The sequence below is a fragment of the Pelodiscus sinensis genome, chromosome 6 (assembly GCF_049634645.1).
Source record: "Pelodiscus sinensis isolate JC-2024 chromosome 6, ASM4963464v1, whole genome shotgun sequence".
Lineage (NCBI taxonomy): Eukaryota > Metazoa > Chordata > Testudines > Trionychidae > Pelodiscus > Pelodiscus sinensis.
This window is the reverse complement of record NC_134716.1, coordinates 44,432,535-44,456,537: the sequence shown is the minus strand read 5'-3', so window position 1 is coordinate 44,456,537 and position 24,003 is coordinate 44,432,535. Positions and strand designations below refer to the sequence as shown.

At 42.8% G+C, this 24,003-nt stretch overlaps 1 protein-coding gene across 1 annotated transcript in view; it reads right to left on the bottom strand.

Moving 5' to 3' along the window:
* LOC102451526 (spindle assembly abnormal protein 6 homolog) overlaps positions 1-20,257 on the bottom strand; it is a 33,098-nt gene extending 12,841 nt beyond the window's left edge. The window contains exons 1-9 of the mRNA XM_075932852.1: positions 20,161-20,257; positions 18,862-18,955; positions 12,653-12,713; positions 12,074-12,153; positions 10,568-10,672; positions 9,872-10,067; positions 5,986-6,063; positions 5,736-5,855; positions 4,985-5,176 (exon numbers count right to left, since the gene is read on the bottom strand). Coding sequence (XP_075788967.1) covers positions 4,985-5,176; positions 5,736-5,855; positions 5,986-6,063; positions 9,872-10,067; positions 10,568-10,672; positions 12,074-12,153; positions 12,653-12,713; positions 18,862-18,955; positions 20,161-20,257 — 1,023 coding nt within the window. The remainder of the gene's footprint in view (positions 1-4,984; positions 5,177-5,735; positions 5,856-5,985; positions 6,064-9,871; positions 10,068-10,567; positions 10,673-12,073; positions 12,154-12,652; positions 12,714-18,861; positions 18,956-20,160) is intronic.
* Positions 20,258-24,003: the final 3,746 nt, after the last annotated feature.

Sequence of the window (24,003 nt, the reverse complement as noted above, 5' to 3'; positions counted from 1 at the left end):
TTTCTATTCATTATATTTCTATTCTTCTCTGCCAAAAATTTCCTCATAATCTATTAGCTTCTCTGCAAATCACTGTGGTCCTCACAAAGACCTCCATATGTTTTTATGGTAAATTTACATTTGGATTAAAAGTTTTCTAAGGCAAGGACAGTGTCTTTTTTGTATGTTTGTACAGCACTTGTGTTAATTGGCTACCTCCAAAACATGATAATTAAAAAACAGTAACACAGATGCAGTAATAATAAAGATGCAAGAATAATTTATTGATACACCTAACTATATGATTTTGTTTTTGAAACTAGACACTCAAGTGTCAGTGTTTGGAACAAATTACAGTTACTATAGTTTTGATGTCACTGAACAACATTGGAATATTTTTACACAATAATAGACCTCAAAATGTCTCTAGAAGTTTCTTAAACAAACCTACACCAACAATTGGCCATTTCCTCAAAGGCAATACTACCTACCACTTGCAACACCTGTGTGTGAACACGTGACAATTAGAATTCTATTCAAAAGACAAGACAAACAAAATATCACACCAGCAACATACCAATATTGCTACTGTGATAATGGAGGCCATAGGCACAGTAGAGTAGAGGTCAGAAAATTGCACACAACAGTTAACAGCAGGGAAAACAAACAAAAACTGCACCGTGACTATGATTTAGCCTCAAAGAAACCTGATGATTTTCCATCATTCTTCTTTCAATATACTTTAAAAAAAAAAGAAGGGTCACTTATAGAGTAACTTGTTCATTTTATGGATATATATATATATATATATATATATATATATATATATATATATATAGTTATGCGAATGGTGGAGGGAGGTAGGGAAGGAAGAGTTTGTCTACTGATCTCAGAATAATTCTCATCTATCTTTTTTCATACGCCTTTGATTAGGCAACCTCCTACATGCAAATGCTTGTGAAAATAAATATATATATCTCAAATCCTCTTAACTGCAAACATGTATCTCTCTCTCTCATCAATTATACTTTTAATTGAAATGGAATAATTGTATATATGGCATGTATAATAAAACAAGATGTTGTCTCATTAGTTAAGCCTAGTATCACCACCAATGGTATATAACAATCATTCTATATTAAACAAATTAGATTAAATATCAGGCAAAAATTGTGTCTCTTAACAGTGCCATGGAGTTTGAAAGCTGACAGGTAGAAGAGTGAGGCTGAATATCTCTGTCAATGGGAGAAGGATTTCAGATGAGAAGGAGGACTGTTGTGTTTGAATTAATGGGCTCTGCCATCTTCATCCCCATAGTCACCCCCTCCTATCTTAATAAGTTGCAGGCCTTAACGACAACCTACAATACAGCATGGAGCACTCGAAATATTGGCTTATGCAAAACTAAGTAAGGTCTCATGAGTGGAGATAGCCAGAACTTTTTTTTTTTTAAAATCACTCATACTGTTGCTCCAGTCAGAAACTGCAAAATTTTGCCAGGAAAGGGTTGGTCAGAGTGAAAACTAGAGAAATCCACTTCAAGGGGGTTGGAAGGTATGGAGAGTAGGAAGATAGAGACATACAGACCAGAACAGAACAGCCAACTGAAGCGCGGGAACCCGCCACTGCTGCGGGTTTGCTCGCGGTGCCTCTGGTCTGCTGGAGACGGTCTCCAGCAGACCAGGGACACCGCAAGCAAACCTGCAGCAGCGGGGGGGGGGGGTCCCGCGCTTCTGAGGCTTTGCTCTGGCAAAGCCTCAGAAGCGCGGGGACCCCGCCGCAGCTGCGGGTTTGCTCCCGGTGCCCCTGGTCTGCTGGGGACCATCTCCAGCAAACCAGGGGCACCGGGAGCAAAGCGGTCCGGCCAGAGCAAAGACTCAGAGGCGAGGCACCCCCCGCTGCCGCTTTGCTCCCTGTGTCCCTGGTGTGCTGGGGGGGGCGCAGCTAGTGTGCCCCCCCCCCCCAGCAGACCAGGCTTTTGTTGTGGACCCTGGGGCAGAGCAGCTGGGGCGCTGCCGGTTGGTCCCGCAGCGCCGCTCTGGGCCCTACTGGACCAACCCGGCAGCACCCCAACTGCTCTGCCCCAGGTGTCCTGATTCAGCCGCTGCTGGTCAGTTTCAGCAGTGGCTGAATCAGGACTCCTGGGGCAGAGCAGCTGGGGTGCTGCTGGGTTGGTCCAGTAGCGCCGAGGAGCGGTGCTACTGGAGCAACCCAGCAGCACCCCAGCTGCTCTGCCCCAGGAGTCCTGATTCAGCCACTGCTGAAACTGACCAGCAGCGGCTGAATCAGGACGCCTGAGGCACAGTTGCTCTGCCCCAGGCTTCCTGGAATCAGCTGCTGATCAGTTTCAGCAGCAGCTGACTTGGGGTTCTTAAGTTGAATCTGTATGGAAGTCAGAACTGGCAGTCAGTTTCAGCAGCGGCTGAATCTGGACGCCAGTTCCGACTTACATACAGATTCAACTTAAGAACAAACCTACAGTCCCTATCTTGTACGTAACCCGGGGACTGCCTGTACACCGAGAACGTAAGGCTCTGGGCATTGCTTTACTAGGGGAGTCTACAAGCTACTATTGCAGCTTATTTTGTAGGATGGAAACCCTAGCCCCTCTTTCAACAAAATGATTTTTTTCCTGAAGTACCTCTCTCATGAATTTGTCATTGAAGTGTATGCTCTGACCCATGGTTATTACTAAGCTAATAGGCAACATCTTCAGATTTATTACTATTACTATTGAATGAGCACTTCATTCTCATAACTTTTCTCACTAGCTCTCACTAGCTAGCATATGCCTCAGAACTATCCATTTATATACATATAACAAGCATAACTGCTACAGTTTAAGACCCTATCTTCACCCTTCCATCTCAGTCTCTCCCCCATGCCTCAATAAAGGGGAGAGAAAAATAACTTATCTGGAAACACTGAAAACTTTAACCATTTTTATTTCTTAAAATGGGTTTCTCTCAAAGTAATTTTTCTCTAAAAATCAATCTGAAGATAAATCTGTTATCTGATTTATAACCCTATTCTAAAAGAGAGATTATTGTACTTTCTAATTTGCAAGAATGATACTGGTCGTAAATTGTTCCATCAATCAACAAAAAGAAAATTAAGCTGGATGAACATTGAGGAATTAGTTGTAGTGATTGAGAAACTAAAAATAGCCCTAAAAATCAGCTGTTTGTATAGGATGTGAATGTCAAGTTCTCTAGAAATTGATGGCGTATCTATACTTTCACCTGGATAAGACTATTCCAATTTCTTCAGGGTGGACTTATTTATCTGGATTTTTGATAATTTTCAGAGGTCACAGACTTATACTCTCTGGTCGTATGAAAAACACTGAATATTTTAAAACTGCCAATTTAAATGGGACTTTTCACAAAATTAACGCTAAACTAAGGATGATGTACTGTACCCATGTCAGTCCCATGACACGAGAGAGACAAGAAAGGCATGGTAATTTTTTTGGGGGGTGGGGGTGGGGGTGGGACCAACTTATTTTTCTGGAAAGAGGGAAGAAAGGGTCAGCCAGCACACAAGAACAGAATTTTAAGAAAAAAAGCTTTGTAGCTGGCACTGATGTGTTTCAAACATTAGATAATTTGTTTTCTGTATTGAGACAGTTAACCAACTCCAAATTACAGATTTCATTGACTTTGTTTAATAAACCCAATCAGAAGCCACATTCCTAGATCTGCTTTAGAATTTATAGGAGCAGATTATTTTAGTAGCTGATTATCTTGGTATTAAATTTGATGATCTAACTCAAACTGAATGGTATTAAAGGTTTTGATTTGACCATCAGTTGATCACTGTATTGCTTTTTTTTAAGTTTAATATTAGTTAAAATATATTAGCTTTGGTGATATGTTCACACAAATGCTTTATCTCCCTTTGTCCTTAATTAAGAATAATCTCTTCCTTAAATTAAGTTGTACTTAATATTTGCAGTTAGATGAAACAGTAGCACAGAAAGAGGAGTATACGTATTTAAGCAATTGGGTTTAATACATGTAAAGGAGTACGTAGTCAGTTTCCATGGAGGGATCTGAATAACTGCTGTATGATATGAAGAAATACCTACAGGGTAATTATGCAGATAGATTTTCCTAAACCAGAATTCAAGGATCTGCGTAATAGAACTGAACACCACAATCGTGAGTCAATAATTACACAGCATCTACATGTTTGAGTTGGAGAAAACATTTCTGTAAAGACTGTATTTAGTGTCAGAATTACTTCTGTAGCAATTTTACATACTTTATTTATCCTCTCCACCATCCATCCACACGTGGGTCTTGATGAGCTCTCAGAACACTTCGGAACAAGCAGTAAGGCTGGGATATTCAAAAGGTCTAAAATCCTATCCTAAGCATATCAAAATAAGGAGCCAAATTCTTAGCTGGGGTGAACATACAGAAGCTGAAGCTGAGCTATGCCGATTTACATAAACATCTGGTCCAGAAAATCTTTAAAATTTACTGGAAATCACTACGGCTGTGTCTAGACTCGCAAGTTTTTCCGGAAAATCATCTGCTTTTCCGGAAAAATTTGCCAGATGTCTACACTGGCCGCTTGAATTTCCGGAAAAGCACTGACGATCTCATGTAAAATCATCAGTGCTTTTCCGGAAAAACTATGCTGCTCCCGTTTGGGCAAAAGTCTTTTTCCAAAAGACTTTTGCGCAAAAGGGCCAGTGTAGACCGCATAGTTCTATTTTCCGCAAAAAAGCCCCGATTGCAAAAAAGGGGATCGGGGCTTTTTTGCCGAAAACCGAGTCTAGATTGGCCACGGACGCTTTTCCTCAAAAAGTGCTTTTGCGGAAAAGCATCCTGCCAATCTAGATGTGCTTTTCCGAAAATGCTTTTAACAGAAAACTTTTCCATTAAAAGCCTTTTCGGAAATTCATGCCAGTGTAGACGTAGCCTACATGTATCAGTTTTTAAAGGCAAAAATGTTACCAATAAATAGACCATTTATTATACTAGTTTTACTATACCTCTTCAAGTCCTGCAAATTTTGATTTCAGCTCTCTTATAGAAGATTCAGACTTGTATTTTTTCTCTTTGAGATCCTTATTAACAGTTTCCAGTTCAGATACCCTTGTTTCTAAGTGATGTATTTTTCTGTTGCAAGTTTCTTCCATTTCTCTCTTTTGCTGTTTATGCTGAAGCTGGTACTGTGCTTGAATCTTAAGCAGGAAGACCAGAAAATCATGAGAAGTCATGCATGTATACAGACATCTGATTTTTCATACATACATATGTTAATTTAAAATTCAATTAAACACAATGAAAAAAATGCAAACAAGGCTCATCAGAGATACAGACAACATTAAAACTCAAAAACTCAAAGTTTATACATTTCCCTTTCACTGTAAAGGTCAGGGAGTCTCTTTTTTAGAAGAAGCTATTAGAACTAATTGCTTTGACAGATTGCCAAGATGTACATGTTGTATCATGCAAGCAAGGTACTAACAAACTTCAACAGGACTTTATTTACCAGAAGTAGAGCCTCTTTACAAAGCTGCTGCATCTCTCAGTAGCTCTCCCTCAGCCCCTGCCAATCTTCTCCCTACTCCTTCCTGTTTCCTGTGCTTCCAGACTCCCAACAACCAGTGCTCCCAGTTCTAATAATTACAAGCAGCATCTAAAACACCAGAGTACACTGTGCTATAGATATGAAGTATTTGTCCATTAGGTCATTCTGGTGCTGCTCTACCTGAGACAGATGGCTACAGTTCTACTTACTTGTAGCACTTTCTCCTTTTCTGCTGTGATTTCCTCGGAGTATTTGTTAGTCAATGAAGTGGTCTGTGACATCCATTCATTTTGCAGTTTATCAAGTTCCTTACTTTTTTCTGCCAAAGCCTGAAAATATCACATGCTGATTTCTGTTTGTATAGCATTTATAATTTTTAAAAGTTAATTTGGTATAGATTTTAGTACTACACTTTCAGGACTTGGATTTGCTTTTTTTAAAATAAAGGCTGATTCCTACCTGCTGTGTTACAGTTAGTCTTTTCAAGAGCCCCTCTTCTGATTTCTGCAGCTTATCCTCCAAGATATTGTTTTCCATCTATTAAAAACACCAAACCGGAACAAAACTATATTATAATAGTTAAGAAGCCCGCACTAAAATCACAGATTTTTCATTATGTATAACAAGAACCTTTATCAATATGTAAAATGACCATACTATTATCAGTGCTGACAGTCTACTCTGAACCACTAGCAAAATAAAAAGAAAAATATTTCATTACACTTGCTACACAGCAAATATTGTATCAATAAATAATTTAAGATAAAGAGAATAAAAATCAGTAACTTGCATGATTGGGGGAACAGGAAGGGAGGAGAGAGATTTGCTCACAATTTTATAATGGATTTGATTTAAAAAGGAAGATCACTAAAACACTTAAATATTCTTTATTTTGCATGTAAATTTGCTGGTCTTATGTATTTATCTCTCTGTTTCTAGAAGAAACAGAAGAACTTTGCCTAACTTCAAACTCACTTGTACATCATAGTTTAATAGTTAGACTCAGATGTTATTTTATTCACATTCCACTTAGAGATTTAAAAATAGTAGAGGGGTGGGGAAAATATCTTTATGAAGTAACCAGCTTATATATAGGATTGCCAGGTGTCCAGTTTTCTACCGAACAGTCATGTTTTTTGGGGACTCTATCCGGTAAAAGAAAAATCCAGAAAATACCAGACGTGCAATGTCCGGTATTTTCTGGTTTTCCAGCTGGGCGTCTGGAAGCCTGGCAGGGGGAGTGGCTGGAGGCATGGCACGATCGGCGCTGGGAGCCCTGGTTGCGTGTGAGGAGGAGGGGCAGCCCGGTTCGTGCTCCTGTGCGCTGATCAAGAGTGGGGTGGAGCTGCAGCCAGACTGACTCGCATTTAGCCTGGACCACGCAGGGGGTGGGAGCACCCTGGGATCTGCACTACCCGGGTCAGTCCCACTCCCCACTGGCTGATATGCTCCTTCCCTCTCCTGGCCAGCCGATTGGTTCTCCCCCATTTCTCCTCCCGATCTTCCCCTGCCAGCCCTGCTGCACCCCGCCGCCAGCGCAGCTTCCGGCAGCCAGTTCTCCCCTTCTCCTCCTGAGCTCCCCCAGCCAGCGCTGCTCCCACTGACCGCCCCTCTTCCCCCAGAGCTCCCCCGGCCAGCCCTGCTTTGCCTGACCCCCTCCCCCCACCCACCAGCTCTGCTTCCCGTCAGCCACCCCCCTCCCTCCGCCCCCCGGATCTTCCTCCAGCCAGCCCCCGCCTCCCCCTTCCTCCCAGCCAGCCCCGCTCCTCTCCCGGCCGGTCTGACCCCCACCCCCACCCCCAAGAAGTGTGTCTGGTGTTTTGTTTTTTTTAAGATTACCTGGTAACCCTACAGATACACCATCTGCAAGGCATCTACTTGCAGCACCCCAGATTTGAAAAGGAGGGAATTCTTTCCTATAGAAACATACTTCCCTTAACTACAAATTATCATCTCAGGGAATTCAGGGAGATTCCTTAGTTTAAGATACAGGAAGGAGTTTGGAACTAAGTTTTAGGTTTAGCATATTCAGCATTTCTAGCTTTGACCTCTCATAGTATTATTTTCAAACCTATTGAATGAAAACTTTCTAATGTTACTGATTATTTTCAACATAAGTATACAAGAAGACAAAAACTCTTGTTCATATACTTCCAAGACATTGGGCTCATTTAAACTGGTTAAAAAAAAAATCAAGGGTAACTCTCTTGAAGTCACCTGAGTTATATCCAATGAGATGAAAATCGGGCTTATTGTTTATAAATATGGTATATGCATACAGCATCAATTTAGCACTAAAAATCTAGCCACTACACTAATCATATTCTTAAAATATCCTTCTCATTTGAGGATTGATTTTGGAATTGGATTTACATGTGTGGACCATTACCCCCACTGGGAGATTCATTCAAGTCAGTGGGACTCTGCATGGAAGGCTGGACCTTCTTGGATCATAACAAAGTTCAAGGCTTACCTTGCTCAATCTGATCTATTAGGTTTTAATTGATAGTACTGGTGTTATTTCTCAATAAAAAGAGAGATTTAAATTTTTAATGCAGATGGCAAGATACTTCTTGATGTCACTGTCACTTCCTGCCAAAAGCTTTAGAGACAAGTGAGTGAGATGTTTGAATGGATTGGTCTCCACTACATTTAAATATGCAGGCATGCAGTCCAATACAGGGGAAGATGTTACAAGTTGAATTAAAAACCTAAAACCACACCAACAAAGGCAAGTATTAATAACAATAGTCTTGTGAATCAAAAAGGTTACAGCCATTTAAATGTCACTGACTCCCTGGGCTTCTGTTGCCAGTATTTTATTGCTAAGAGAGATTTGAGAATTCAATCAGGAGCCTCCTCTTGATCAGCTCAACAGGTGGCCACCAGAATGGATAGTCCACATCAGTTCTGAACATCGTCTGAACAATAGTGTTGATTGCTTAGCAAGACAGATAAATTATGTTTAAATCTGATATTGAGAAAGCAGTTTTAAACTGTGTTTTCAAATCCATTTCAAACTTAGCTCTCTCAAGTACAGAGAGGTCCTAAATGTGCTGCACTAGTCATGAAGCAAGAAATATTAAGTTGGTCTATCTACAAGAGAAATAGACTAAAGGGGAAAGTGTTTCTAAACTGAGTTAGCTAACATGATTTGACCCACAACTTAGCATCTAGCATACACAGTTTAACACAATAATACTCATACTGGGTCCCATGTTGTAGCCCCTCAGGACTTATCGGGTACATCTATGCAACAACGTTATATTGAAATAACAAAATGCGCATCTACACAGCAAGCCATTATTTTGAAATAATGTCAAGATGGAAAACTTACTTCAACTCTTATAACCCTCATTTCACGAGGAGTAAAGGAAGTTGAAGGAAGAGTGTTCTTCCTTCAACTTCCTGCTATGTAGACAGCGCCAAAAGCCAAATTAACTATTTTGACTCCAGCTATGCAACTGACATAGCTGAAGTTGTATATCTTAATTTGACTTTTGCCCTACTGTGTACATGTATCCATCTTCACTAGGAAAAGCTGGTAAACAATACAAGGTAAACTCTAGTAAAGACAAGAAAATTGTAGTTGTAACATGTGCAAGCAGGTCAAAGTGAACTCTAGGTTCTCCCTTTGTGTTTACCTCAACCTGCTAACACACATGAAGACTAAAAGCTTTTAGACTTGATCTATACCACAGTTCTTTTTCCACAGTTAACTCAAGGGAAGTAATGCATCTGTAAAAGCTAGGCTAAATACTTCCCAAACATCTATTCCAAGATACAATGCAAAAGGGCAGCATGAAAGATGGCACATGGCGTGCATCTGCACAGCAACTGGGAACTGTGATTAAAGCTAGCACAAATAACAAAACCAGAAAAGCAGTAGCTGGCCAAGCAATAGGTACTTGAGTACTCACCTACAGAAATGGGCAGACAGGACTAGCTAATGCATCTGCCTGTGCTGCCCTGCCTTCACTGCTACTGTTATTTGAGCTAGCTCTGATGCTACAATTACACCTCCTGACTGCAGTGTAGACATACACATAGATCCTTGCCAGTGTTCCGTGTAAGCGGTGTAATTGTGCGGCCACTCAACCAAGATTCAAATGCTGCCCAGCTGATTATCAGAGTACCCACAGCCAGGTTTTTGGTTTCCACTAATGGTGCATGATTTCAAATGCCTTGGCACACATCAAAGTGTTTTCCACCCATGGATAAAAAAATATTAGAGGGAACATTGATGCTTACCCACCAAACTGAGAAAAGGTAATCAAGGATAGTAGGTAATGCAAACTGAGGCAAGCTCAGTTTATAAGTAAGAGAGAGCAGAGTTACACAGAACCTTGAAGGTGGTAACAAGATCTTTAATCTGATGCAATACTGAATAGGGTAAAAAAGTGAGCTGTAACATAAAGTGAGATGCAATGAAGATAGCCTTAGCTGCAATATCTTGTAGGGAGCAGACAGGGATAATGTAGATTTCAGCAAGACCAGAAAAGAAAGTTATTGCAGTAGGCAAGGTGACATACAGCGGAGGCCTGGAAGAGAGATTTGTTTGAGAGGATAGAAAGACAAATCCTGGAAAAGCTGAGGAAGATACGGCCTGGATGTGTGAGGCAATGGAGATGGAGGAATCAAGTCAACACCCAAATGGCAGGCCTGAGTGATGGAGAGAATGGTAGTCTTGACACGGAAAGAGAATTCTTGTTCTTAAAACAACATTCACAGTTAAGGATAGTAAGTTCCATTGTTTCTCAGAAAAAAAAAAAGCAGAAAGATAGCAATTACCTCTGAAAAAGGTGGTCTTCCTCCACCATTTTTCTTAGCAGAGCAATGGAACTTGGAAAATACAAAACCACACAAACAGCTCCTCTGGTTATGCCTATCTATGTCACTTGTAAAGGCATTACTCATCACCATGATAACCAAGCACTCACACATATACTTGCACTGAAATGCTTCCCAGGAAAGGATTTCCATTTATTGAATGATCTCCTCTATGATCCAAAGTCTATCAAAATAATGAAATTGCCCTTACCGAGGTATTTGTTTTCTTTGTTCCAAAATGCATTGATCTAACAAATCAATGAATTTCTGAGGAAAAGCTGAAAAATCTACAAGCAATCCTTGTTGGCTCTTTAAACTGCAAAGGAAAGAAGAGAATATCAACAGTCAGGGGAAAACAATATTTATCCTGAAACATTGCCAGTCTATAAAGCAAATTGGCTTTTCTAAACAGAATCTGGATGGTAGCGCTATATTATTCAAATATAACAATTATTTTTGTGATTAGCCATTTCCCTTACTTGGGCAGTATTTCCCCTGTACTCTCTTATTAGGGAATTTCAGTATCTTCCCTCCTATTCAAGTATGACCCGGCTGGTAAACGAGGCAGCCATATCTTTTAGAACTCACGCAAAGATAGCTACTAGAAACAGTTTAAAAGAAAAGAATGTTATTTTTTTTATACCAGAGCCATCAGACATTGACTTTACTAAAGACACCAATACTGTATGCACAATAACTTCAGACACTACATAAACACAACTCAAAAGTTCACACAATTAATTTTCAACAGCATACAACAGAACTTTCAAAGACTCACATTGATCTCGCAGCACATCTAATAGGGATGTTAGCATAGAGACATTTAAATCCTTAACTGATAAGCCTAGACTACATGCAGTCTCCCCACCAGCTTCCTCTGCAACAATTACTTGCAACTCCTCCTCTTGTCTCCCTATCAGACCCAGGGGAGAGGTGAGAGCTGGTGCTGGGGGAGGGCGAGCACCAGATCCCACAGAGCTGCCTGCCCCTCCCGCCTCCATACTTCTGCCTCTGATAGGCAGACGGCAGCTGGTACACATAGGAAGTTGGCTTTCAAGCTGGCTCCCCATGCATATCAGCACCTGCAGAACCGCCTCCCCGCACTGCTGCCTCCGTGTCAGAGGCAGCAGCATGGAGGGTGAGGAGAACAGCTCTCTGCTCATGCCAGCTCCGCCAGGCAGTAGCACATGGAGGGAGGCAGAGCCAGTCCGTCAGGGGAGGCAATTTTGGCAGGGGGCTCTCTGGGAGTAGGGCCAGGAGCACACTGACCTCCATCCCTATTCCTGGGGAGTATTTTAATAACCATGTAACCACCAAAAATTGTTGCAGATACACAATTACTAAAATACACGTAGCTAACATCCCTAATAGCTAACAAGGGCAACTTTTTACTATGTTAACAGGAGTTTTACATTATTTATTAATACTTTAAATACTTTAAAGAAAGATAATCATCTGATTTCCTATACTTATTTTCCTCAATAAAACAAAGAAATCTTTCAGAATAGTCTGCTTCCCAGCTCAAATGCTGACACTTGTATTGACATTATGTTAAAAAGAAAACATAATGCAGCTGGCATATAAATTGCCAAAAGTTTATAGCAACAATGAATGAAGTAAAAAATACAGAATACATTATTATTCTTAGAACAACATTCACAGTTAAGGACAGCAAGTTCCATTGTTTCTTAGAAAAAAGCAGCAAGATAGCAATTACCTCTGAAAATCTTCTTCTCCTATAACAAGAGAATACAAGAATAATGGACCTGCATCATCAGTAATACGCACGGTAAGTTCCTGTCAGTTTGAGTAGAATTATATTAAAATTATTTGTTTAGCATAACAATGTGCTGCTGAGCTCCATAAAGTACACAGGAGACATGACATGTAAAAAAAATTACATTTACAAAAAAAAAAAAGACAAATTAATTACAATTAAGATATAAAATAGAAGGGGACTAAAGTGGTGCTTTTATCACACCTACAGTTCAGACTTTTGGGGGTGCTAAATAATAGCAGCTGAATGAAAAGTGAATCACACTGACAAGTATACTCAAGTTTATCTATAATGTACATTTTAAATTATTAGAATAATTTTCTGTATAATCCACAAAAGCATCATGGTTCACTTAAACACGAGGTTATATGGGTATACAGCAATATATACAAAAAAAGTTTCATAGCAACTCAGAGACCTGTGTCATTGCATCAAGGCATTGAGGCAATTTACATTCTGTTTTACCAGACAAAATACAGCAGATATACCCCCCCCCCAAAAAAAAAGATTTTTTGATACCTTCTTATGAACAGGATTTGTTGATGTACAAGTTTCAACAGTTACTCTTATATCAGCTCTCCTGAAATATAGAGAATCTCACACTCAAAAGACATTTAATCAAAAAGGTACTAGAGTTGCCAGATGGTTTCAACAAAAATACCAGACACACTTGGCATTACATCACAATCTACATTACATCTTATGCTGGACATTTATATTTTCTCAATTTGTTTCCCGAACAGAAAGCTCAATTACTGGACTGTCCGGTTCAAAACAAGACACCCGGCAACCCTAAAAGGTACAGATTAGCATTTGAACTCATGCTTTCTGCAAAATGTACTGTGACATGTTGTTAAAAATTGATATTGCAGTTCCATTCCTGCTTGGAATGTAAGTATGGCTGCACAAGTTTAACAACAGTTCAGTGAAATAGCATATGCCTAACCAGTCAATACGTTCAGCAATCCTCAATATTTAATGAAGACTGACATCTCTCAGTGCACAAAGTTAGGCACATGCACGTGTATTTTCAGAATCGTTGCCCTATTTTCTAACCAGCTGTAATCCTTTATATTGTTTCTACCTGCAGACACCTCTGGCTACATCTACACTGCAGAGTTTTTGTGCAAAAACTCACAGAGCATCCACACTACAGGAGTGTTTCTGTGCAAGAAAAAGTACAGTAGATTGTCAGAAAACAGGGCTTTTTGCACAAGAGTTATTCCTCTTTCTACAAGGAATAAGCCTTTTTGCGAAAGAGCTCTTTTTCAAAAAGGCATGTGTGGACGGACTACAGGGGTTTCTTGTGCAATAAACCCCTATCGGAAAAAGCACAGGTGCTCTGATGGCCATTCTGTGATTGGCTATCAGAGCTTTTTTGCGCAAGAGTGTCCATGGCAGTGTGGACGCTCTCTTGTGCAAAAGCACATGGCAGTGTGGACGTGCTCTTGCACAAGAACTTTCTGTGGAAGATCTCTTCCGCAAGAAGCCTGCAGTGTAGACATAGCCTCTCTCTCAGACTTGATACTTCTAATTCTATTCTTCTGTGTACTTCAATATTAACTATTTCCCGTTTCCATTTTGGGTGTTTAATACTGGCTAATGCTGTAGTCACACAAGTCCACGGACTGAAAAGATTCATCAACCATTAGAACACTTTTTCTTACGTTCAGAAATAAATGAAACAATGTTTCAACTTTTCATCAACACTTTCTTCTTTATCATTTAGTATACTGCCTGGAATGCAGTCTCAGAAGGTGCTATTTTAAAAAAAAAAAAAATCTTCCTTAGCACTGAGCATTCACCCACCCAATAGGCACAGACAACATTATCCAACCACTAGAAACAGCAGTTGCAAATCTCTATTAGGTAGGACCTTAAATTCCCTGACCCACTCCATACTGTGGTTACTTCATTTTTAGAGACATAGAGAACGTTAAACCAAAAATAAAAACTACAAAACTAACTAGATCCTCAATGTTTTATACTGAGAGCCACATTTTCAGAAGAGCTCAGTACTTACTCAGAGGTCAGCTCATATTTAAGGCAACTAAATATATGCTCAAGACTCAAAACAACTCAGCATCAAATGTAGTGATATCTGGCCAGATTTTCAGAAGTGATGCTGATGCTTAAATGGGAACAGAGCTCTTCTGAAAAATGCAATCTTCACAGTCAGTCTGCTCTAAATTAAGGCTAATTTATAGATGAAGTAAATATTTTCCCTGTCTCAACTGTGTTACTTCGCTCCCGTAAAATATTCTCAAAAATTCAGTAGCATACAGACAGTGGAGAAACCAGACTGGTGACATCAATGACAGATCATCTTAATCCAAGTCAGACAGAGCTACAAGAGCAAACTGCAAAGAGACAGACACAACTGAACAGTTTCTTCCTTGTTTTTAATAAAGTTCTCAAGGAAAAATAATGGTACTGTTGCAACAGGAAATTGTTTATTCTCTAGTTCAAAAAAAATAACCTACTGTATTTGGATGCAAGATCACATTTACAATTGAAGTGAGAATGCACATCAATATTTCCTCCCAGTAAAGGGAGCCTTACTGCTCTGCGTGGTCCCACGTCTAGAGAGAGTTAAAAATGGGAGCAGATTAAAAACATTTGCCAACTTCCTACTCCTTTTTATTATGGAAATTCACTTTTCAAGAGAAGTTGCTCCCAAAATTTAAACAAAAAACATATCAACTAATCCTAATCAAACCAGTATAATGATGCATACAGCACTCCTACGGCAGGACATGATTACTAAGACAGCTATTGGCCAGGGTCTTTTTTATATCTAACTCTAGGAATTATTGCTTTGGAGTGTGGGAGGAAGACAGAAATTTATGGTTAGGAAAGATCTTTAAACTAAAACTGTTTTAGAAAAGTGGTATGGGGAGAAGCATAATGCTTATAAAACACCAGAAAGTAGTCTAGAAATTAAACTTGTCTCTTTAAACACAAACAGTATGGACGTGTTTGAACTATCTCATTGATGTTATCCAGCCTTCTGCTTTCTATGCTTGACTTTTAGTCTGAGGTTACCAACAAAGTCACTACCAATGGTATTTTTGGTTATGGATTTCATGAAGACAACTCCTCACTCAACTCACTTCATATAGACCAAGGGTGGGGAACTTAAGGCTCGGGGGGCAGATGCAGCCCCCGGCTTGCCTGTATCCAGCCCCTGAGGCTTGGGGCTACCTTCCACCACAGGAGAGCCCTCACTGGCAATCCAGCACCCCTGTTCCCAATGATCCCCTGCAGGATTAGAGCACACAAAATCTACTAGCCTGGGCCCCTGTAGGCACCGGTGTGCAAGGGGAATGTGGGGAGTGTCTTTATCCTTCTTAGGGTTACCAGATGATTTCTGAAAAAGTACCGAACAAAAAAAAAAAAAGACCCGGAAAGTTGTTAAAACAAAAAACAAAAAACAAACAAAAAAAACACAACAAGAGCATGACCCATTTAAGAAACGTGTGGTGAGGCTTTTTGGCCCTAACAGGCTGCCAGCAGCCACCTGCCATCTTGCCTCCGAGCACAAGGCCGGAACAACTCCCCTATGGAACTCAGTAAGCACTAGGGTTGCCAGGCTGCCTGCGTATTGAGCTGGACAGCCTGGGATTTTTGCCTCCTGGCCAAGGGGGGAAAAAAATCATAAAATACCGAACATTGTAGGTGTCCGGTATTTTCTGAATTTTTTACCAGACAGGAGGCGAAAATACCGAACTGTCCAGTTAAATACCAGACACTGGGCAACCCTAATCCTTCTCAGTCGAGGGCCAGGTCAATGAGGGTTTTTGTTTCGTTTCATTTCTTGCTTCTCATTTACATGCGGACCCTGACTGATTTTTCAGCAGCCTGCAACCCAAAAAGGAAAAAAGCAATTTGGTCTATATCAGGGGTGGGGAACCTATCTGAGCTGGGTTCAAACTGACAGACTAAGATTTCCACGTATCTTAGTTCTAATATTCTGACATACCCAATTAGTGCCCTGAGTTATTCCTTTCTACATGATACTCTCTCTCTCTCAAGTGATTTTACTGAATCTGACAGTGGTTCAGTAATTTCAATTTGAATGTTAGTGGTATCCAGGAAAAAATAAATAAGTCAATGCTAACACTGTGTGTATTTTCTTACAGTGTTAGAAGATTACAGCTGGTTACATGTGAATATGTCTACACTGCAATAAAACACCCACAGCTGGCTCATGTCAGTTGACACAAGCTTTCAAGGTTCCAAACATTGGGCTATGAAATTACAGGATAGACATTCAAGCTCCAGTACCCCAAAGAAGCTTAAACATGTACATGAAATTGTATATGTTAGCGGGGGAATGGTCCCGCTATTGTGGGGAACTTTCCTGGCTTATATACCACCCCGGTGAAATGGACCAGCGAAAGGATCTGAGTCCCCGCTCCCACTTCCTTTACCCCACGGCTTCCCTGATCCTGAGGGCTCCCCCTCCACTCTCCTGAGTAGCAGAGTCCTCGAAACCCCAACAAGGCTGGGCCCAGGTTTCCTGGGGCTTAATCCCCGACCTTGTAGTCAGTAGGGGCAGGAGTTAGGGTGTCCCCACTCTGAGGTGCTCTTTTTACACTGCATGCTTTCTTGGCCCAGTGATCATTTCATAAGGTTCAAGCAAGTACAATTTATTAAACATCAACTGATTAAAGAGAAAAGAATAAGAAAAAAATGAGAATGGTTAGATGAGAACACACAGTCCTGCTCTGTAACACAGGGACATCAAAACAGCAGTCTGCAGAGTGTAAGGACAGTTCACAGTCTCTTCCTTATAGGCCCCTTAGAGGCCCTGGATGTGCTGCAGGGGGGCTGCAGGGTGGACACGCTTGCTCTGGCAGTGACCACACAGCCTCAAGCTCTAAGTGGCCAGACCCCTCTCCCAGTCTGGCCTGCTGAGCCTCTTGGCTGGTGATATCTCCCTCCCCAGAGCCTCTCCCCACACTTTGCTGGTCCCAGCTGCTCACCACACCCAGCTGTAGGCTGTGCTGCCTTGTCAGTCTCCAGCTCCTTGCATTGCTTCTCTGTCCCTTTTGGCTTCTCTGAGCACTGCCAGTCTGCTGCTCAACACAGGGTCTGTGTTCCTTGAGCTGTGTGTGCCTGGCTCTGTTGCTGCACAACTGCCTCTCCACACAGCTTGCACTCCTTGGGCAGTCTGTGTCTGGCTCTGTTACTGCAGGACTTCTTTTGCACACAGCTTGCACTGCTCTTAGCTGTCTCTCAGCTCTCTCCTTGCTCAGAGAGACCCAGAACAATCCCAGCTCACAGGGAGGACGGGGCCTGGCCTCTTGCTTTCCTCACTGGCCTGTCCAACCTGTCATTCAGGCTGAGCTGGAATGTTGGCTGCTTTCCATTGTCTCTGGGGTCTGTCAGTCTCAGGGCCATGATTTCTCATGAACCCTTCCCCTTTTGATACTGGGAGCTGGAAAATCAAAACTCCCACAGAGTTTTAGTAAGGGGCTAACAGTCCCCTTACATATAGATGCATAATCTTGAGTCAGCTGTCAATGGCCAGCCATGATTTTATTGCAGAATAGACACTCTCAAGTGTACCACCTTCCCTAGTAATCTTCCTGGGCTCTTATTGCCTTATTTATTCTCCTATGGGGCTGTTTCTGTCACATATAGGGCTCTGAACATTTACAGTCTAAGTCCAGGATGATAGACAAGATGGTGCTTCAGTGGGGTCCTGCACTTCCAGCCAGAATCCTCTTCTTCAGATGGGAGAGTAAGGATGTTAAATATTGCTTAATTGAATAGTCAAGTAACCTTACGAATACTTATCAGTTAGTCAATTATTCTATAGTCACCAGGGGGGAGGCTGGCAGCCAGTGTGCTTTGGCCTCATTCCCTAGAAGGCCTCTGCCACCCTGCGCTGCTGCCTCTGTATCAGAGGCAGCAGCACGGGGTGCCAGGTGGGAGCTGGTCCATGAAGGGAGCCAGTTTAAAAGCCAGCTCCCCTCACAGATAGGCTGCCTGTTGCCCTGTGCTGCTGCCTCTGATAAAGAGGCAGCAGCATGGGATGGCAGCAGCCCCTCTCTGGGGGAAGTCTGAGCTCCCAGACCCAGCACAAGGCAGAACTGAACTAGGCTGCCTGTCCACCCCACTAATACACACTAAATGCAGAGCCACAGCAGAGGTATGTCCCAGACCCATTGTAAGCCAAGACTGAGCCAGGCTGCTGGCCAGCCTGCTAAAAAAATTTACTGGCGGGGGGTAGAGGGGGAAATGTGTGTAGTCTATAGCATTAACCTATAAGCTTTTGCTTATCCATTAATAAACTAAACTACAACATCCCTATGGGAAAGCATAGCAGAGACTGTATTATACTTGTCATTCAAGTGCTTTCAACAAGAAACCACCCTGAACTGAGTAATGCACTGAAGGCAAGAGCAGTGCAAACAGTCTCACCCAGCGGTGGTATGATGCACTTCAGTGAAGCCCTGAAACATAATGTATCTTGTTGCAGCACTTCCTTCTCACATTATTTTGTCTAAATCAGTGATATTTATCAAAGAAATTCTGTAGTTTGTAAGACAGCATTATGATAATAGTGTGGTCAGCAAAAACATAGTAGTAGAGTCAGGAAAACAATACAGGAAAGAAGAGGAATGTCTTGCCCTACACTAAGATGTTTACATTTCTCACTTCTTCCTTTGAACTTTTCTAGCCTGCTTTTAGGCATCGTGCAAGTCATGCAGGTTTACATGGTGGATTTGTAATCTGCACAAATGAAGATTAGAAAGAATCCAAGATCATTGACATTTGTGATGCAGTCCAAGTCCATCACAAGGAATAAATCTGATAAGGAAAAAAATCTGAAAAAGAACATATACTGATTTTAGGCAGTAGCAAAAGTCCCAGTGCAAAAGAAATTGAAGAGCAAAGCATAAATGATGGAAGTTTTATTATTAAGGAATTAGCAGGTTTTCCTGGCGATAAGGAATGGAAATATGAGGAAAGAGATGGAGAATCATTCTATTTTCCTCGTGGCATAAAGGAGAGTGATGATAAAAGAAAAATGTTGCTCACATGAAGAGGAGAGACATGACAGAAAAGAATCAGTCTTGCTTGATGACAGAAACAGCAGTGAGAAAAATTACACACCACAAATCAATACATCAGATCCTGCTTTATAGACAGAGATCCTGAACTCTGTTGATATTCACTGTACAATTTTGAACTAACTTCAAATTTCTGACCTCAGTTCTGGCTTGGCATGATATCCTGATTTATGCTGGCATTACAATAGCAAGGCATTACAATATCAATCGATGGACACCACAACTGCTACTACATTTGATGAGAAGCTGCCTTGATTTTGTTGTGGTCTAAAGAGATAATGGATTTCAAGATCCTCCATTGCTGCCAAAGAAATGGCAGAAAACTTAGGAGTTGAGCCTCTCTTCGAGGAACCTCACACTCATTGGAAGAAAAGACAATCTGATTACAAGGACAGAGATAAGGCAATGGGAAGCCTGGAAGAAAAATTAAAGAACAAGGTTTATTGCTTGTTCATTGATGGATGCTTGAGCAGGTTCAAAGAAAAGTTTGGACAAATGAAGCACTACAAAAAGACTTGGGGGGGAGGAGGGGGTTGTACAACTTTAGTAAGCCCTCTCCACTCCAAGTTCTCCAATTCATTCCTGATGCAGAGCTTTGAGGATTCTTTTCATGCTGCTGGTCACAGTAGCGAGTGGGGAGTGCAGGCTTTCAAAACTCAACTATTTGGTGTCTGGGAGGTGGGTGGGCGTTAGCCCGTCCACATCTAAAAGACCTCCCCCCAGCCTGCGGGGAGGGTCCACAGAACCCGGAAGAACCAACTAACTACTGGGGACAAATAATGAAAAAACAGGTACGGGTGTGAGGGTCAAAGGGTTAAAACAAGGGAACCAGATGGGGATACCAAGCAGAGAACCCTGGACTGCGTCCACTGCCCCCCGAAGGTCTCACATCTACATCGAGTGAGCCAGTGGACGCAGCCCATTGGAACTCTGCCCGGATACGTAAGCGGATACAGCAACGGAAATAGGCCCCACAGTCGCAGGCCCCTCCCCCGGCCAACTTCTTGTCCCTGGTTTTATAGGTTGCCAATTTGGCCATCGCCAGGAGGAGGTTGACCAGGAGGTCCTGCGACTTTGTGGGGCCATGGATGGGATGTGCGTAAATAAACAAGTAGGGGGAAAAGTGCAGCCAGAACCTTAACAGGAGCCAAAAGAGAGGCTGTAGCCTGGCGCACTCGATGTAAATGTGCGCCAGGGTCTCCCTCACGCCACAGAAGAGGCACGTTTTGGAGGTGGGGGTGAACCGCGCCAAGTACACGCCCGTGCTCACCGCGCCGTGCAGGATTCTCCAGCAGGTGTCTCCAGTGGGCTGTGGAACCAAGGTCAAATAGAGACTGGCTGACCGGGGCTCCCCACCCTCCACTGGTGGTAGGACGTCCCGCCAATTGGTGGCTGGGCGGGACATGAGGGTGGGGAAGTGGAGCGTGTGAAGCACGAATGTGTACATGTGACTCTTTGGCATGGTTCGCTTTCAAAACTCAAGCTGAAGCTCATAAAAGCATATCTTCAACCAACGAGAGACTAATATAGCTTACTATTTTATCGCTACAAAATACCACCTGACAGCCTTTGGCTCTCTCTGACTGTACTTTAGTTCTCAAAGACAAGAAAAGTGATGTATTAAACTAAAGAAATAGAGCTAACACTCTAAGGCAGCAGTTCTCAAAATGTAGATCAGGATCCCACAGTGGGTCGCAATCCATTTTAAGGGGGTTGCCAGGCTGTTAGACTTGATGTGGCCCAGGCCCAATGCTGATGCTGAATCCCGAGCACCAACAACTGAGACCAAACTGGTCAGGTTGCAGGCACTCCACCTGGGGCTGAAGCCCTGAAGCTTTGGCTTTCCTCCCTCTCTTTACTCCCCAGAGCAGTGGGAACTCAGGCTCAGGCTTCAGTCCCCCACTCCTGGGGTCATACTTTTTGTTGTCAGACAGGGGTCGTGGTGCAATCTCTATGTGAAGTGTGAGGGAGCAGGTAACTGTGGGAGTTTGTGACTGAGTTGTGGGGGTTTCAGTACATTGGGGTGCCCCCTTCCCTGTGAGAGGATCAGGAACAGCAGCTATGTCTGTGGCCCCTTCCCTCCTGGCCACACGCTGCACCCTCCCTTGCTCTTGCTCCCTCCCCGCAGCCAGACATCCTACTTCCAGCCTGCTTCTGCACCCTACCTCACACCCTCCTGCACCCCATCTCCTGCCCAGATCCCACACCCCCATCCTTATTCCACTCACTGGCAGACCTGTCACACTGAAACCCTCATATTTCCCCACCCCAGAGCCTAAGGGGATCCAAATAAATCAACTAACTCCAGAACCCCAGAATAAGTAAATCTGGCCTATGGAAGGCCCTGAACCTCAATCTTTCTGCTCCCTTCCCATATTTGTGATCCCCAACTGATTTTTCTATGGGTCAGTGACCTCTGACCCAAAAAAGGTGCTCTACCTCTGCCATCAATATAGAAAACATTGAAACCTTTTGTGTTGGACATAAATTAATATTTTACTTTGGTTTTATTTAAATTATTAAACAGGTTAAGTGTTTTAACTTTCTCATGTTAGTTTATTTAAAATGAAATGCTTAATCTGTTTAATAATTTAAATTAAACCATTCTCCCTAGCTGCCGCACTAGCAAAATGGCTTGGGCGTATTTATGTAATTAACTATGAGTTTCCATTAGCAACTGGTGGTCCATGGAAAGATCTGCATTGAGTCAGGTGGTCCATGAGCCAAGAACTTTTGAGAACTAAAGTACTAGATACCTAACTAGGTGCCTGCATACTGCTCCTTAAACTAGTGTGTTACTCCAGATTTTGCTTTAGAATGTAAAGCAGTTTGAGACTTAAAATGGTCTTACAGATAATTCTCACAATATTCTCATGAGTCTCCTATTTGGTATTTCTGAAAGCTCTCACTTCTGGAGTCATGTGGTTAAACAGAAACATTTTTAAAGGGTTTCTAGCCATGGTTGTAGAGAAGACTTGAAATTGGGGCTCCCCCAAAGACTGGAAGCCACCAAAAACAGATACAAAGAATGGAAGATTCACCTTTTAAGAACAAAATCATTTTTAACTCAAACTCTTGAGTCCTCAGTGTTTCCAGTTAACAGCTCTCAACTCTTACATTTGGCTCTTCCCAGGCTTTGCGGCACCACTGTTTTGTCCAAACATATTTCCGATGCCAGGGGTTTATCAGAAGAGGAAGGCAGGAGGGCGCTTTCCAGATACAAGTGAAGCGTCCTGAATCTGTCAGCTTGGGTGAGGGTGCAGCATGTTGGAGGTAGTGACTCCAATTAGCAGAAGTGCCCTACCTCAGCCCGAGTGGGGACAAAATGCAAGGGGGCTTGGAGGCCGGTTTCCAATCACCGCCCATGGGCCTTGTGCTCCGAAATCCCGGAGGGCCCTTGGAAATGCACGGGCGGCCGCAGCGCCGAGGCCACCCCTAGCACGGAGTGAGCGCTGCCAAGCGGGGGTAGCCCATTGCCTCGCTTGTCCTCCTCCCTTCGCAGCGCCGGACAAGCCTTTGCGGGCTCCGCCGAGCCGCACCTGGAGCCCAGCCGGGAGAAGGAATAAGAGGCGGCCGGGCTGCACCCCCGGCTCGCACGCCAAGCCCTCACCTCTCCTCGCAGCCCGCGCGGCTGATCCTCACAGAAGAGCCGCTCTGCCCTGCGCCCGCCCGCGCCCCTACATAGCCCCGCGCCGCGCCCGCACCTGCAGCAGTGAGCGCGGGGATTACCCCGGGCCTGGGGCCAGCCCCGCTCCGTTTCCTCCTCCTACTCACCCGCTGGCTTTGGCGCCAGCTTCCCGCCTCTCGGCACAGCGTTGTAGAGCCGCCCCGCTCGCCCTGGGAACTACCGGGCGCCTTTGTGGAGCCTGCCCCGCGGGTGAATTCATCCGTGGCCCCCTCCCCTTAGTCACCAGCCGTGCTTGGGAGTGAAGACGAGGCCAAGGAGCCAGCTCCAGTGCGGCTTACCTGGCGGGGTCCCAAGCCATCATGGGGCTGGCTTATAAGCGGAGAGTCTTTTACAAATAATGGGGAGGGGGGAGTCTTTGGTTTTTGCCTTTTGGCTCCTGAACCCGCAGAGTAACCCAGGGCAAGAAATCCAACTTGTCTCCGCAGCTGGATTACTACCTGTAAAATGAAAAGAGATGGTCTCACCTAAATAGGCTGGACGTAGGGTGACCATATTTTCCTATGCTGGAATAAGAGATCCTCCGAAATAGCGCTTTATTCCGGAGGATCGCGCTAGTCTAGATGCTTTTTTTCCGGCTTTTCCCCAAGCCGGAAAAAAAGCGGCGGACATGTTTATTTAAATCCACGGGGGATATTTAAATCCCCCGCGGATTTCCCTATTCCCACTTTTAAAATTAGCATGCCCCTTCCGAAAAAGGGGCCCGTGTAGACATAGCCCCCATGTATGATGCAAATGAGTAGTCATAGGACTATTCAGATGGTTAATGTTAAGCGTGTTGATAAGTGTTTACAGAATCACAGCCTTAGCGATTAATAAATTGTATTATTTTCCACATTATTTTGTTGATCTGAAGTATTTTACATAATATTTGGGGGCCAATGAATCTCACCTATCTTTACTAGTGTAACAAATGTAGAAAAATAATTTAATAGTGTAAAATCATATTTTCAAAAGTTTTTTAGAAATGCAATAAGAATATTATATAAATTACCTCTGTAAGTCATATTTCTGATACTCTTTCTTGCTCACTAAGTAGTGTTAGTGAACTCAGTCATTGTTTGTAGATTTCATATGTATGTATGTAGGTAGGTAGGTAT